This window comes from Kogia breviceps, chromosome 18, assembly GCF_026419965.1.
Source record: "Kogia breviceps isolate mKogBre1 chromosome 18, mKogBre1 haplotype 1, whole genome shotgun sequence".
Taxonomy (NCBI): domain Eukaryota; kingdom Metazoa; phylum Chordata; class Mammalia; order Artiodactyla; family Physeteridae; genus Kogia; species Kogia breviceps.
This window is the reverse complement of record NC_081327.1, coordinates 12044748-12060942: the sequence shown is the minus strand read 5'-3', so window position 1 is coordinate 12060942 and position 16195 is coordinate 12044748. Positions and strand designations below refer to the sequence as shown.

Sequence of the window (16195 nt, the reverse complement as noted above, 5' to 3'; positions counted from 1 at the left end):
CATGGGCTTAGTTGCTCTGCGGCACGCGGGATCCTCCCAGACTAGGGCTTGAACCCGCATCCCCTGCACTGGCAGGCAGACTCCCAACCACTGCACCACCAGGGAAGCCCCCTAATAGTATATTCTTAAAAGTGACTGTTTGTTACCTAAAGCCCCAGTGTTTCCTGAGGACTGTCCAAGCCATACTTGGGCACTAGATCCTCTCTACCAATAATGTTTCCTGAGCAGTGGGGTGGCTTAAACGTGTAGGACCTTCTCTAGGCCCTCGAGAGGGATAGTTTTCGGACTTTTGGTCTTATCACAGTTTGTGTCTATCTGGTCTAAGGACTGCAGGCCACAGGCTTTGTTTGTTCTGTAGTGGTTCATTGTTGCTCTTTTAATATGAATTATTTTCCAACATTTAAAAATAGGGGAATTTTATTTAAAAATCCAGATTTCTGGCTCCTCTTTAAAAATATATATAATAATCTAAGTTCTAACAATACTGGACCCAAATTCCTACATGGCAGCAGTTGATTAGAGCTAAACAGTAACTTCTCCCTTTAGACAGGGTGTGTGCTTTCCAGCTCACCCTAGTCCTCACCAGCCTGCTCCATTCAAAACCTGGCCTTGTGAGCATCACGTTTGAGATCCTGCTGTGTCTCAAGGCTTTGCTTCTAGCATTTGGCTCGGGGGAAGAAACTGGATTAATGTTCAGTCAGCAGTTTATTTGGGGGGCACAGTGCTGTTGCTTGGGAAAAGTAACAACCCAGTAAAAGTGTTTATAGGGAAGAGTGTGCACAACTTTGGTCTGTTTGTGGATTTGGTCATCTTTTTGCCGTAAACGCTGTTGGCATAGCAAACCTCCCATCACAGTTGTTCCCTCTGAAATAGTAACATGTCCCTCTATCTTATGAGTTGCCACCCAGTGAAGGAATCCCTCCCACTCCCAAGGGATATTCATCCAGCCTCTGCTTGACCACTTCCAGCAGCCAGGGAGCTTATTACCTCCTCATATGGCAGCCAGTTCCATTCTTGGACAGATACATTATTTTAAAATTCTTCCTTATGTTGAGGCAGCTGCTGTCTCCTTGGGACTGAAAGCCACAAAATGCTGGAGCTGGGAAGGGAAACTGATTTTTTTCAGGCACATGAGCTACCACGCATCCATCCCGTATCCAGGGCAAACACTGATAATCAATCACATTACTCTTTCTCACTGAGCCAGAAAGTAAAATGCAGCCTTGATTTTTTTAAATTAAATTTATCTTTAAAAACTACAAAAGTAATATATGTTCATTTGCAACTAATGAAAGAGTACAAAGTTATATAAAGAGAGTGTTAATTCCTCCTTCTCTCCAAGATAACCAATATGAACAGCATACACATTTCTCTACATACATAGACATTGACATATGAGATATATATAAGGGCTTTTGTATATAGCTCTTTTTTTTTTTTCATTTTACAAACATGGCATCATTGTACATATTACTATGTACTTATGGACATCCCTCCATCTTGGTAGTTAAAGATCAAACACTATACTTAGATATAAATATATTGTTTGTATGCTGCTATCAAGATCAAGCATATTTTTAATTATTACATAACATCCCCTTGTATAAGGTATGCTCCAATTTATTAGTCATTCTCCATTGATGGATATTGCCATTGCTTCATTTCTTCAGGACCCTTCTCACTGCAGTGTTCTGGGCAGCCACTACCAATCGACTGGAGTTAGCCTGTGAGGTAAAACCCATTTGTCATGTCTGATCCAGTCTCGCTCCTTATCTCACACATTCTAGAGAAGGGAAGCAGACTAGCTCAAAGATTAAAGTGACAGAGTGGCTGGGGCAAGACTAGAACTGAATTTTCTTGACTTTCAACATTTCCCATATCTCATGTTGCCTCTCACTTAGAGCCATCTACCCTGTTTCTCCTCTGGAGTAAATAAAGAAATCTAATTCTTCTTCTGTGTGCTACCCCTTCAGGTATTTGAAGTCAGTTATGCCATTCCTCCTGAGTCTTCTCTTCCCCAGGGGAAATTTCCCCAGTGCCTTCAAATTTTTCTCTTAGGGCAAGGTTTCCAAATCCCTTTACCATCCTTTGGGCCATTCCTTCTATCATCTTCTCCCCAGGAGCTGTAGAAGTCCCAACTGTGGCTTCCATGCTCACTTTCATTTATTCATTCAATAAATATATAATATTGAGCACCTTCTAAGTCCTAGTCACTGTCCTGGGCACTGCGCAACTATATAGCTTGCATTTGTTGGGAAGAGAGAAACAACAAAAAAAAGTAAGATGATATCTGAGGGTGCCAAATTATATGGAATAAATGAAATAGCACTAATATAATAGAGTGACAGAGAGAAACTCCTTAGATTGGATGGTCAGGGAAGATCTCTCTGAGAAAATGACACTGATCTGAGACCTGAGTGACAAGTAGAAGCCAGCCATGCATAGGTCTAGGGGAAGCCATGGATAGGTCCAAGTGAACAAGAACTTGGTACACAGGGAGGTTGGAGGGGCCACCAGAGTCTTGCAGGGAACCCTGTAGGCATTTTATTTAAATGCAGTAGGAAGTCAGGAAGGCAACATTTGATTTGTCTTTTGAAAAGATACCTGGGAGGCTTGTTTAGCTGGGGGCAAGGTTTCATTCCCCTCTCACACACTTTCTCTTGTTTCTTATATCCAAAGGGATTGACAGCCAGACCAGTTTGCTCTGTTCAACTGTCCCACTGAGGATCTATTGAGGTGAGTCACAGCCATTGTCAGGTGTACCTCACAGCCCTCCTCAGCAGGAGCATGGACATTCAGGGAGATGGCAATAGCTCCCTAAAACCTAGCCCAGCAGGTTCAATGGGTCTTTGTATGGAGTTCTCAGTCCTCTTGGCAGCCAGAGGGAGATGGAGCCAAATGTGGTTTGGGGATGGAGCCAAGAGCACTGGTTGCAAGAGAGACAGAGGGGAAATGTGAGTGGAGACCTGGAGCAGGAGACTCTTAGAAAAAGCCTTAAGAGTAGTGTCCAGAAACCAGTCAACTGAAGAATAGGCCTGTTGTCTGCCCAGTTGACACAGCTCCTGTGTAGTTCCTGCCTGCAAAAGGAATTTGGACACTTTCTTGCTTGGGATTTTTTAACATCTGATGTGTCGCCTTCTCAGGTTGGTATCTTCTTGGCTCTTAGGAGTCTGAGTGACAAGCTGCCATCTCTGGGAGCCAAGGGGACATCCCAACCCAGAGGACCTGGGTCAGGAGTAGCCTTCAAGGGGATGAAGAAGAAGGGAGAGATTCACTTCAGAACAGGGAGAGGTGGGATCTTAGAGATCAGAGTGGGAGAGCTGGGTTGGAACAGATGAGATCCCCCCAGCATGTTGGAGATCTTTGAAAAGGACCTCTGCCCCTACCCTAGGCACCCAGTTACTGATCAGTTAGCTATCCACATACCTGAGATCTCCACCAGGGTCACCACCCACCTATATCCTAGCCTTGTGGGTCTTAGCTTGAAATAATACAAAGAGTCCGTAGGGTCCTTTTAGCTGGCGAGCAGTCACTCTGCCCAGCCCCCTGAAGGAGGTGACCAGAGACCAGCAAGGAACGGGCATGTGCTCAGCATCGCATGTCTGCTTAGTCATGTCACCTGGGGCCAGATCTCCATTAATTCAGATATTTTGCCACAGTGTGCATTGTCTCCTATTTCCCATCTAGAATATCTTGCCAACTTACTCTCTGCTTTAAATCTACTTCCTTTGGCCCTGTGACAGCCAGACCTGAGGGGCAGCATCTTCTTCTTTGTTTGGGTCTCTGACTCCCAATCAAGCCTTTTCTCTGGATCTGGAGATTGGAGGGAGAGTTGGTTTAGTATCTGGTTCGCTTCATCTTTCTCCCAGGAGCTCAGCAGAGTAAGTACCCTGAAAGAGGAAGGCATGAGGCCTCCTTACCCCTCAGCCCACACTCACCAGCCCAGTTCCAGCCCCTTCATTCTCTCTGACCTCCTTGCTTCCTTTTCCAGGAGCCTGGAGAGGAGTGGCTAGACCAAGACCTCCCCTGATGTGAGCAGGTGTCCTCCTCCCTGCACCACCCATTGCCACCACGCCAGGGAACATCCTCAAGCCCTGGCCCTCAGGGGAGAGGTACAAGGAGCCCGCAGCCGAGACCATGTGACGGCGCTGGCCCTTGCCACCGCCGTCCCCCCCACCCTGGCCCCCGGCCTGGCACCATGATGTTCCGAGACCAGGTGGGCATCCTTGCTGGCTGGTTCAAGGGCTGGAATGAGTGTGAACAGACAGTGGCCCTGCTGTCACTTCTGAAGCGGGTCACCCGCACCCAGGCCCGCTTCCTACAGCTCTGCCTGGAGCACTCACTGGCGGACTGCAATGACATTCACCTGCTGGAGTCGGAGGCCAACAGTGCTGGTGAGTCTCCGGAGATGGGAGCACAGCAGGAGGGAGACCTGGAACAGGAACAGATATCAGGTGTCTGAGGAGGCCTACCCAACAATGGCACTAAGAAATGTGGGTTCTAGGCTTGTTGGTAGGTGAGGAGTCCCTGACCTCCCAAGTCATCACCATGGCTCTTCTGGGGCTTTGTTGCCAGAAATCCTCAGACATGGAATGGGGGACTCCTGGAGGAGAACTGTGCAAGCTAGAAACTACCCATAACAGGAAGGATCATGTAGGGTGGCTTGTCTGGGCGGCTGAAAGGAACAAACTAAAGTCATTACCTATGAAAGGGGGACAGAAGGTGAGCATTAATTCATTTCTCAAGCTACAGGACATCAGAGCTAGGAGGGAATTTTAGAACCCTTCCAAAATTCACATGTCATCTTATACTATTCTTTATCCCCTCAAAGGTAGGTTGCACCTAAGGCATAAACAGCTTCAAGAGAGTTTTGAATTTAGATATAGTCCGTATCAGTTTCCTGAACACTCAGTAGAGAAGTGCTCTTTGTCCCACGAAGTTAACATTGGGATGGGTGAGCTAGGCTTCTCTAGAACCTCTCCCTCAGGCCCCAGGTATAGCTAGGAATCAGTCCAGAGAACCATCTCAAGGGGCACTGCTGAAGCCATTCTGGCCTTCTGGGCCTCTACAAGGCTGGATGGAGAGGTGTTGACCTAGGTGATGGGTGGGAGTGATGGAGGCCAAAGAAGAGGGGGAGTATGTGCACCTGAAAGCTAGCTGGGTAGGGGACCCCAGGACCCCATGTAGCATGTGTCCAAACCTTTCCCATGTTCTTCCTCAGGATAACAGTTCACATTGAGTCCCTACAACAAGCCAAATACTGGTTTTACTTGTATAGTAACTTTGAAAACAGTGTTCTTTGGTGGCTCTAGAGTCAGACTGTCGAGGTTTAAAACCCAGTTGTGTCACTTGCTGTATAATCAAGTAACTTCACCTTTCTGAGCCTTGGTTTCCTCATCTTTAAAATCAAGATGGTAACTGTGCTTCTAGGTGAGTTACGACCCCTCTGAGAACAGTGCCTGGCATGTAGTAAATACTTAATAAATGTTAACTGTTATTTTTATTGTCAGTAACTCATTTAGTCCACACAGCAACCTCATGAGATAGGTAGTGTTGTTGTCTCCATTTTATAGGTGAGGAAATCAGCATGGGCTGCTAGGATTGGGATTTGTGGACCCCCAGGGCTGCTTCCTTCCTCTTCTGAGGCCTACCCATCTTAGCAGCAGTCACCTTCATTTTTTCTGAGTTTTTATGTACAATTCACAGGAGCACCATGGCTGTAGGGGAAGACAGTTCCTCAGGCCAGGAATCATCAGCTTAAGTCCCTGTCTCACAGACAGTGGGCAGCAGGAGCCCAGCTTGGCTCCAGCAAGCTCGGACCTCAGCCATTTCACATCTCTCCCGTCCTCCCCACCAGGGAGGTTTCCCCTCTGCTCTAGCATCAGGGCAGGGGTTCTGGGGTTGTGGTATGGCTCTGCCCCTAGAGTGGGGGCCCCTTTGGGGCAGGCCAGTGTCTTAAGAAGCTTGGTCACACATCCCCACCACCCCATCCTGAGCAGGGAGTTGGGTGAGCACTGGGTGCCAATCCTGGCTATATATCAGAATCACACTCATGCTTACTGCTATTTATTTATTAGAGCATTTTGAGTTTTTGCTTTTGTTTTCAAAATTTGTGATAAAAGCAAACCATATGAAAGGTAAAAAGTGAGGTCCCCTTCCAGACTTCCACGTTCCCGATTTGTGTATGTTTTATGAGACATTCTGTGCACGTATGAGCACATACAAGTTCTCCCTCCAGCTTTTTTATTGTTTTGATTGTTTTAGCACATAGAACATTGCACGTATTAACCAATTTGCTTTTTTCACTTAACAGTATAACTGAAGATCATTCCATATTCAGCACATACGTGTATACCTCATTGTTGTTAATGGCTGCTTGATTGTAAGAATAGTAAGGTAACAGATTCTGACCTGTGTATCAAGCAGTGCTTTACCTTTATTACTCGTAACCCTCACAATAGCTCTGTAAGGAAGGTCTTATAACTCCCCCATTTACAAACAAGACTGAGGTCTGCAGAGAGTAGTGGCTTGCCCTGGGTTGTACAACTGGTCAGAGGTGAAGCTGGAATTTGACTTTAAATTTCTTCCTCTTGATCAGTAGGCTCTACTGCATGGTATGTTTGGTGTTACTCTTATAAGCAGTGCTGTAATGAGTACCCTTTAAGCATCTCTAGGATAAATTTCTAGATCTCTGTGGGACTGCTAGTTTGAAGTTATATACATTTAAAATATTTGTTGTTGCCACATTGCCCTTGAGAGACATAGTACACTTTATACCATGGTATACTTTATGCCTGAGACCCATCTCAGACAGTTTACATTAAGATATTGTGGTTAATGCCTGTCCTTGAGAACTGCTGTGGAATGACTTGACTAGTGAATGAATATATAAATCAAGGTCTAGCCATAGCCCCATGTCAGGTGGTGAGAAGAAAATAAGTTGGTACTTAGGTGGTTGGAGAGTTAGGGAAAACTTAAAATGAGGGAAGAGAGGGAGGGAGGGCCATGGTGTGTTCCAGAGTCAGCAGGAAGCCTGCCAGGATTAGAGCAGAGCATGACTGGAGAGAGAAGTGATCACGGAGGTAAATCCTGTGGGGCCTTGAACGCCTCTTCCTAATAGACATGGGGGCTCCAAGACTGTGTCTCCTGTCTCCCTCCCAGCCTCAGGTAGAGTAGCTACCCTGCCTTATTTGTGAAGGAAGGAGCTGCTTCCTGGGCTTGGAGGCCTGCATCTTTTTGGAGGGCTTGTACCGGGATTGTTCTAGATACTCTCCAAGTACATCAGTAGCCCTTAGTATTTTATGGGGTGGGCCCCTCAGCGAACCTGTCCCTCCTTCCCACCAAGGTGCACACCCCACAAACCAAATCTTCAGTTCAGTTGGTCTACCAGTTCTGGATAAGGGTTGCCTATTACAGAGTCTGAAGCTCTTCTTCAGCTTTTCAGATCCCGTCAGGCCAGGAGGGCCGAACAGTGAGGCAGATCCTCTGCCTTTTTCTGGTTTTATACTCCATGTCCCACCCATCCAACCCTGCTACTTCCTTCAGTTCTCCCAGGGAGACCCTGGGTTCAGGTTTGGGTCAGAGCTGCCTACCCACCCATCTCCTTCTCAGAAAGGGCCAGGGAGTGCAGAGAGCTCAATTTTGGTGAGTGGGTTCCAATGCTGGCTTCATGTCAGAGTCACTTTATAAAAAGAACCTGAGGCCTTGGTCCTGTCTCGAGACTTTGGTGTTTTTTAAGCTCCCTACTTGGCCCTTGTGTGCATCCAGTGGAGAACTACTAGTCTTGATGCTGACACTTGATTCTGGGTGGGCCCAGGAAGGTGGTGAAGGTACTATCACATGACCTACTGGGAGTGGAGAGTAGTGGGGTATGGAAGAGGCTCTCGTCTGGGCTGTCCCTTCCTCTCAAGCAGCTAGGAGGGTGTAGGGAAGTCCCCCAGCCCGGGCAGCCAGCATTGGTTTCATGGAAGCAGAGTCTGAGATAAAACCTGGGAACAGAAAAGCAACACCCAAGGGTCTCTGGAACAGGGAAGGAGAATCCTGAGGTTTCCCCTTGTCATTATCCCTGTTCCTTCTCTCAGTGATGTCTTCCCTGCCTACTTGGAGCTATTACAGTAATCTTGCAACCCACCCCACTTCCCATGCTGACTTGGACCAGAAGGGTGGGGCCGGGGAAGCTGAAATCTCCTTCCCTCCCTGGTCTTATAGCTTCCTGGGCCACATTTCCTGCATTTCTTCCCTCTGCCTGTCCTCTGAGTCAGAGTCCCCATATCCAGCAGGTTTAAGCCCTGCCCTCTCTGGCTCATAGAATCTGGGTGGGGAAACCGAGGTCAAGAGGGGGCTGTGGGTGAGTGAGTCACCCAAGCTCAACTCTAATGCCTCCACCCTCCCCTTTCAAGCTCTACTAACACAGTTCATCAAACAAAAATGTGAGCCCCCTTGCCCTCCCCTATGTTTGTGTGAGATGGGATTAAGCATAGAGAGGGGCATGTTTGGAGCCAAAACGCATCCCCTCTGGCTGGTGCCTCAGGCTGCCACGATTGTTGTAACAGCCCAGCATGTAAAAATGGATTTGCTCTTATGGCAGTCTACAAGATATATTTGGCTCCTGTGATTTGCCAGCACCCAGGGTCATGACCTACTTAGCTTTGGTCACCTGGCCAAGGAGAGCACTCATATGCAGTCTGCCTTATCGCTGGAGTCCAGGTTTGCAGCTTGGTGAGCAGCAGTCATTGACATCATGGCATTCCCCAGTCCCCTCCCCCATCCGCCCACCTCCAGAATTTCATCATTGCTTGTTGTACCTCTAGCTCAGAGGAACCAGAGACGTGTCTGGTTTTGGTAAATAACTGCATGAAATTCCCCAGCCCTGTGGGGAATCTGAAGGGGGAGACCCAGATGTGTCCTCCTGTGTGAATTGCTCCCTCCAGCCGGGAAATAGCGTAGGCTTTAGATCTTCAACCATCAGCAATGACAATAATAGTTGAAATGCATGGAGCACTTAACACAGATCAGGTGCTTTGCACGATTGTCTCATTGAATCTTTACAACAACCCTGTGATGTAGGGGCTTTTAACTACCCCCATTGTATAGAAGAGGAAACCGAGGCTCAGAGAGGTTTAAAGGACTGGCCCACACTTATGTTGACCTGTGTCTTAGAGGCAGAGCTAGGTTTCGAATCCAGGCAAGTTTGCCAGTTGAACTTGTACTCTTTACTCAGTATACTCTGCTAGGACATGAGACACAGAGACCTGAGGTCAAGGGATCCTAGACAGGGCACATTATACACACACAGACACCACTACCTTCCAGGGGACCGTCAGGGTTCAGCTGTGCAGGTATTCATTGGGCCTCTGCTGTGCCTCAACCCTGAGCCAGACTTTTCTGCCCTGGGCAGGAAACTAGAAGTTCCATTCCTACCCGTCATCTGCAGCCCCTGCTGGGCTCACCCCAAGGGGCCTGAGGCTGTGCAGATTCCTTGGACCAGTTCCAGTTCTCACTGATGCTTTCCAGTCATGGGAGGCCCACCCTTCCCAGTTCACCGCCGTACAGACACATGAACACACATTTCCCTAGGGTCAGCCTCCGTTCTTCCAAAACCACTCTCCCCTTTCACTGCAGTAGAACAAGGTCCTTCATTGAGCCCAACCCTTGAGGCTCTTCTGTCATGTCCCCTGGCAGTACCAGAGGAGAAGCTGTGTCCCTTAGCCCTGGCAGTACTCTGGGGTGGGGGAGGGATTAGACAAGGCTTCTCTCTGTCCCAGATGCCTCTGGCTACCCTACAAGGCCTGAACAACAGCGATTGAGAGCATCAGGGTAGGGCTAAAGGGGTAGGCCATCTCTGCTGGAGGAGAAGGGAGAAAAACACCAATCATTGAGTCACATACTGAGTGCTTACTATGGGCAGACTCTGTCAGGTGCTTTATATTCATTGTCTCCCTAAATCCTCTCAGCAGCCCTGTCCCTAACCTTCAATCACTATATTTCTTCTTCCTTCTCATCAAAAACTAAAAACTCAGGGACTAAGTCAGGGAAATGGAGTACCAGGGAGGTCCTTCCCATGTGATCCAGTGCCAGATGGAGGTGGGAGAGCTCAAAAGGTGAAGGCTTCCTGAAGTCAGGAAGGCTTATCCCACCTTGGGAAGATCTTTAGATATGGAGCTGACCTAAGAGATAGCTTCATGGTCATGGGGAGCTAGTTCAGGAGAAGATGGATGGAGGGGATGAGGTTTCCTAGCCTTGTGTGGCAGGTCCTTAAAGGGATCTGGAAATCCAGGAACGGGGAAGAAGAAGATAGGCGGCATTGGAGAGATAGTAGAGGGTTGTGGGTAAAAGTTCCTCCCAGTTTTCGAGGCAGAGAGACCTGGGTTCAGATCTTGGCTCTGTCACCTTGGACATCACCTTCCCAAATGTATTTTCTCATCTACAAGATGGGGGTGCTAAAACAAGAGTTGAGGTGAGGATGGAAGACGGTCATATGAGTTCTTAGCATGTGTCTGGCTTAGAGTAAATGGTCGGTAAATAATCCATTACTACTATTATTGTGTAGTATTACTCTTTGTTCTGTTTTGGCCAGTACTGTGGGCATAACATGACTCTTAATAAATGGATGAACCCTTGAGCACTTTAACAGGGATTCTCTAGGAAACTTGGGGCAGAGAGGCCCAGGCAAGAAAATGTGCACTTATGTGGCCAGGAGTTGAGAGGTATATGTGTTTCATTTTCTTAGAGTTACAAATGTAAGAACTAGTTATGTGAATTCCAAAGCCATAGATTTCCAGACAGGTCATTAAGGGAAAGAAATGTGTGAAAAAGGTATTTCTCAGGTTTTTATGCAAGGCTCCCAGTGGCCAGGTGTCTGGTCTATAGTGTAGCCAGAGGAGACCAGAGGTCCTTGGAATATAAAGCCTTAAGGAAATTGGATTGAGACACCATCAGAGGCAGGGGGATCCAGATCGGGGCTCACTTGAAATCCAGATGGCTAGAATTCTGAGGCCCTCCTTCTATACATGCCCATTCCCAGCCTCTCTTGTTTCCTGGTCCAGGAGTTGGCTTTATGCCTTGAGAATCTCTGTGGGTATTCAAAAGGAAGGAGCCCTTGTAAGATATAATAACCATGGTGTTAGAAATGATAGCTGATGTTTACTGAGGACTTACTTTGTGCCCTACTTTGTGCTTTGGTCTCAACCCATAGCAACCATGCCAGGTAGGAATGATTGTGAGCCCCACTTTACAGATAGAGAATGTAGAGCTCAGTGAAGTGATCACATTTACATCAGTAAGTAGGAGAGGAGGGACATAAGCCACATCACTGCCTGTTCTTTTTCATCACCCACCCCTCTGGGGTCCTAGCTCTGTTCGGTTAGAACCAGCTCCTTTGTCCCTTTCCAAGACCTCACCAATATCCCAGTAACTCAACTCTCAGAACTTCCTTGTTAGGTGTTTGAAAATCATTACCGTGGCTACAAATATGAGCTCAGTTGCCCAAGAGTGAGGGCAGAGTTGGTCCCAGTCTTTGATCATTGTCTCTTTTCTCAAGTATTGGTATACTTTGTCCCTTTCCCTTGCCCCATCAGCATTACCTGCCATCCTCCACTCCATTGAGCTAGTCATGGAAGTGGTAACAAGGTTTTCAAGGAGGACAGTCAGTCCTCTAACAGTTCCTTCCTGAGACCTCCTTTTTTTTGTTTTTGTTTTTGTTTTTGTGCGGTACGCGGGCCTCTCACTGTTGTGGCCTCTCCCATTGTGGAGCACAGGCTCCGGACCTGCAGGCTCAGCAGCCATGGCTCACGGGCCCAGCCGCTCTGTGGCATGTGGGATCTTCCCGGACTGGGGCACGAACCCGTGTCCCCTGCATCAGCAGGCGGACTCTCAACCGCTGCGCCACCAGGGAAGCCCCTTTTTAAAAAAAATATTTATTTATTTATTCATTCATTCATTCATGCTGTGTCGGGTCTTAGTTGCAGCATGAGGAACCTTTAGTTGCAGCATTCAGGCCCTTAGTTGCAGCATGCATGTAGGATCTAGTTCCCCGACCAGGGATCGAACCTGAGCCCCCTGCATTGGGAGCGTGGAATTTTACCCACTGGACCACAGGGAATACCGAGGCCTCCTTTATGTGGCTAGCTTGGGGCCTTATTCTTGGGGAGCTCACTTCTGGATAGAGAGAGAAAGCCTCACTCATCTTCACAGGACAGACAGGCCCTCAGACAATGGGCTGGGAAGGAGACATCACCAGATCACCAGGGCATGGAGTAGCCACAGAAGGCTTCTTGGAGAAGGGCAGGTGTAGGCAATCCCTAAAAGACTTAGAATTTGGATAGGAGGAAGGAGACTGTTGCAGGCTAAAGCCTTGAATCTCAGCCTGAGTATGGAAGCGTGGATGAATATGGCATGGAGAGAGCCTCAGGGAGGATGGGGATATCTTAAACCAAGTCTTTATCTGGAGGAATAGGAGGTGGGGGAGTGCCCTGGAAATGAAGGTGATGTTGGGCTAGGAGCTCTTGAACTTGAGTCCGTTGGTGCTGGTTGCCATTATAAGCTCCTGGTCAGGAACATGATATCCTGGTGTGCTTTAGGAAGATCACTCCATCTGGGTGTATGGGATGAATTGGAAGGGGAGAATCTAGAGGCTGAGTCCAGTTTAAAAAGCAACAGTAAGCATTTATTAACTATGTTCTATATGCCAGGCCACTTTCCATTCTCTATTAATTTCTTGAATCTCAGAGCAACACTGTGAATTGGGTACTGTAATTATCTTCAGAATTTTTCAGGTGAGGAAATCAGTGCTCTGTGAGGTTCAAGTGACGGAGGTCCAGCTAGTGAGTTGGGGAGTCCAGACCATCTGATTCCAGAGCCCAAGCTTTTGTTTTTTGTTTTTTGTTTGTTTTTTGGCCGAGCCATTTGGCATGTGGGATCTTAGTTTCCAAACCAGGGATTGAACCTGTGCCCCCTGCAGTGGAAGTGCGGAGTCCTAACCACTGGACTGCCAGGGAATTCCTGAGCCCAAGCTTTTAACCACTGTATTCCATTGTCCTCCAAGTCAGGAAAGAGGCTGTTTTGATAGTCAGGGGAAAGCAGGTACAGGCCATGAAGATAAAGGGTGGGGATACAGCAAGAAGAGCAGACCTGGGGGCAGCAGGAGGGGCTCAGATTCCAGAGTAGCAAGTTTAGCTTATTAGGAGTCATAGCAGGTTTCTGAGAGTGGGAGTGATGGAACCAGAAAAAAAATTACTCTGGAAGCAGGCTGAGTGTGTTAGATATCACCTGTATGAGGGACAAGGTCAGAGTCATGAAAGGAGAAGGGAAATGAGATTGGAGCTGAGGGAGCAGGCTATAGGCACCTCTCCTGGTTTTATGGGAGTCCCCCAACCTGGCTCCCCTGACATTCCCTCTTGTCCCCTCTGCAGCCATCGTCAGCCAGTGGCAGCAGGAGTCCAAAGAGAAGGTGGTGTCCCTCCTGCTGTCCCACCTACCCCTGCTTCAGCCAGGCAACACGGAGGCCAAGTCGGAGTACATGAGGCTGCTGCAGAAAGTGCTGGCCTACTCGATTGAGAGCAATGCCTTCATCGAGGAGAGCCGCCAGCTGCTCTCCTATGCCCTCATCCACCCGGCCACCACGCTGGAGGACCGCAATGCGCTGGCCCTCTGGCTGAGTCACTTGGAAGAGCGGCTAGCTAGTGGCTTCCGCACCCGGCCTGAGCCCACCTACCACTCACGCCAGGGCTCGGATGAGTGGGGTGGCCCTGCAGAGCTGGGCCCTGGGGAGGCAGGACCAGGCTGGCAGGACAAGCCACCCCGGGAAAATGGACACGTGCCCTTCCACCCACCCAGCTCAGTGCCGCCAGCCATCAACAGTATTGGGAGCAACGCAAACGCAGGTGAGGAGGTGGGAGTCCGGGAGGCCATGCCTACTTGAAAAGGGTAGGACCGGGCTCGCTCTTCACTCGCTCTGTGTCCCTGGGCAAGTCACATAACCTCTCTGGGCCTCAGCTTTATGAGACAGTGCAGAGGTTGTGAACTGGCATTCCCAGAGCCATTTCCGACCTGCAGACATGTATTATTGAGCTCAAACTCAACAAAACTTTGGTTTTTGTTTTGTTATGTTTTTAAATAAATTTGGTGATGTAAGGAATTGGGAATTTTCTCCTAAAAATCCGGATTTTCAGCTTCTCTTGAAAAGTCAAAAGATCTGGCAACTCAAGGCCTCTATTCCTGGTGGCAACCATAAGATGGAGTTGAATATTGGTCACCACCTCCTGACCCTGCACGTGTGTCCCAGTCGGCCGCTGCCCCTACCATTCCACTTTGGGCATGTGTGATAACGGCCTGACTTTAGTTATAGACCATCATAATTTGAGGTCTCTTCCAGCCCAGACATTCTGGATTTTTGTATCTGGCTCCAGCTTACAGACTCATTTCTGAGAAATGTATGTTTGTAAGCCTGTTCATATTAGATGCAAGGCATTAGTAATAGTAGGTAACGTTGTTGAGCATTGACTGTGTTAGGTACTCTTTTATAAGCGCTTTTCAGGCATGATCTCGTTTAATCCTCATCACAACAATGTTATTGGCCCCATTCTGCAGATGAAGGCACTGAGACTCAAAGAGACAAAGTCTTGTATTCAAGGCCACAGATCAAGTGGTGGAACTGGCCAGGGTTTAGACCCAGGCAGTCTGATACCAGAGCTTGCGTCTGACCACCGTACCATCGTTCAACTAAGTGGTCTCTTAGCAAGCACCCCCAGAGGCTGGGGTGAGTGGGAGGAGCTGGTATTCCAGTGAGATTTTGAAATATTAGTTGAACAGTATAAGGGAGAATGGCGTTTCCAAGGATTGATGAGGTGACAGGACCTGACTCAAAGCAAGAAGTTTCCAAATTTAACCTCAAGGTGGCCAGCCCCTTTTTGCAGGCGCTGGTTAAAGCAGGCCAGGAGAGGGTGGCAGTGAAATGTTACCTGTGCCAGGGGGTGGGGTGATCCCTGGGTCTTCATTGCCCAGCTGTGTGGCACCTGGTACATATCAGTTACCCCTGAGCCTTTTTCTTCCCCAGCTGAATGTGGATATCCTGGTCACCTGCCTCCTTCCCAGATGCTGGCAAGAATCAGGGAAGTTAGAGGGGTAGAAGGGCACTTCCGGGAGCTCTAGCAACCCAAGGTGTCTTGGACCTTGTTTTCTAGTCTCAGAGCATGACAGTTTCTGGGTCCAGGTTGGGAGGGTATATTAATAATCATAATTCTAGCTAAAATATATTCAGCGTTTAGTCTTTGCCGAGAGCTGTTCTGAGAAGTTTATACTTACAAATTCATTGGCTGAGTCACAGAGGAGTCACTTGCCCAAGGTGATGTAGCCAGAATTTCAATCCAGGCAGTCTGGCTCCTCAGCTCATATTCTTCGTTACTGTGCTACACTGCCCCCACCTAAAACTGACCCTCCCAAAGATGCTCATCAAAGGGAGGGGTCACCCATGCAGGGTGCCCATACATTCCTTCCTCCCTACGATGGGGACAGCGCCTTTAGAGGACCAAGCTGGAACAATGATGAATAGGGGATTTGAACCGAAGAGGAATTGGGCATTCCAGGTAGAGGGCACAGCATGAATTGAAGGTATAGGGGTGTCAGTTTGGAGGGGACAGTATGCAGACAGGTCTGGCTAGGATGGAGAAGTGCGAGGATTTAAATGAGTAGTAGCAGTAGCAAATATTCATGCTTACCCTGTGCCAGGGACTTCACATGGAAGTGGAGACAGGGGGAAGATGAAGTGACTTGCCCAGGATCATGAAGTTAATAGATGGCCAGAGCCAGAATTTGAATGCAGGTCTGTCTTGACTCTCAGATCTCAGTATGTCAGGGCCACATTCAGAGGGGGCCTTGAAGGCTAGGATGAAGCCTTTCAATTTCAATTTCAAGCAGTTGCAGGAAACAGGAAGCCATTAAACTATTTTTGAGTGGGGAGCAAGGATTGGCCTCTAAGGGCAGGCAGGGTGGGTTTGGGGTGCTGCCAAGGACAGGCCAGGGCTTCTTGGAGAGTGTGAAGCCCTGGATGTCTGGCCGGCATTCCTGTTTTTATGGTTCTCGTGCTGTGGCCAGCCTCCACCCCAGTGTGGGTCCAAAAAGGGCTCCTCAGAAACTGCACAATCGTTCCAATCAGGATAATTTCCAGCCCTCTCAGCCTCGCCTGCCCGCTTCTTGGTTG

General features: G+C 48.3%; 1 protein-coding gene across 11 annotated transcripts in view; it reads left to right on the top strand.

The window, feature by feature from the left end:
• SAMD4B (sterile alpha motif domain containing 4B) overlaps positions 1–16195 on the top strand; it is a 37875-nt gene that overhangs the window by 9725 nt on the left and 11955 nt on the right. For 3 of the 11 annotated variants that reach the window (XM_067018713.1, XM_067018722.1, XM_067018712.1), the window contains 4 exons: positions 2680–2736; positions 3744–3881; positions 3992–4394; positions 13410–13880. In XM_067018713.1, coding sequence (XP_066874814.1) covers positions 4199–4394; positions 13410–13880 — 667 coding nt within the window. In that variant the 5' untranslated portion in view covers positions 2680–2736; positions 3744–3881; positions 3992–4198. Of the gene's footprint in view, positions 1–1670; positions 1732–2679; positions 2737–3050; positions 3144–3687; positions 3882–3991; positions 4395–13409; positions 13881–16195 lie in introns of all 11 variants that reach the window. The other 8 variants (XM_067018721.1, XM_067018715.1, XM_067018719.1 and 5 more) reach the window with 7 other exon arrangements.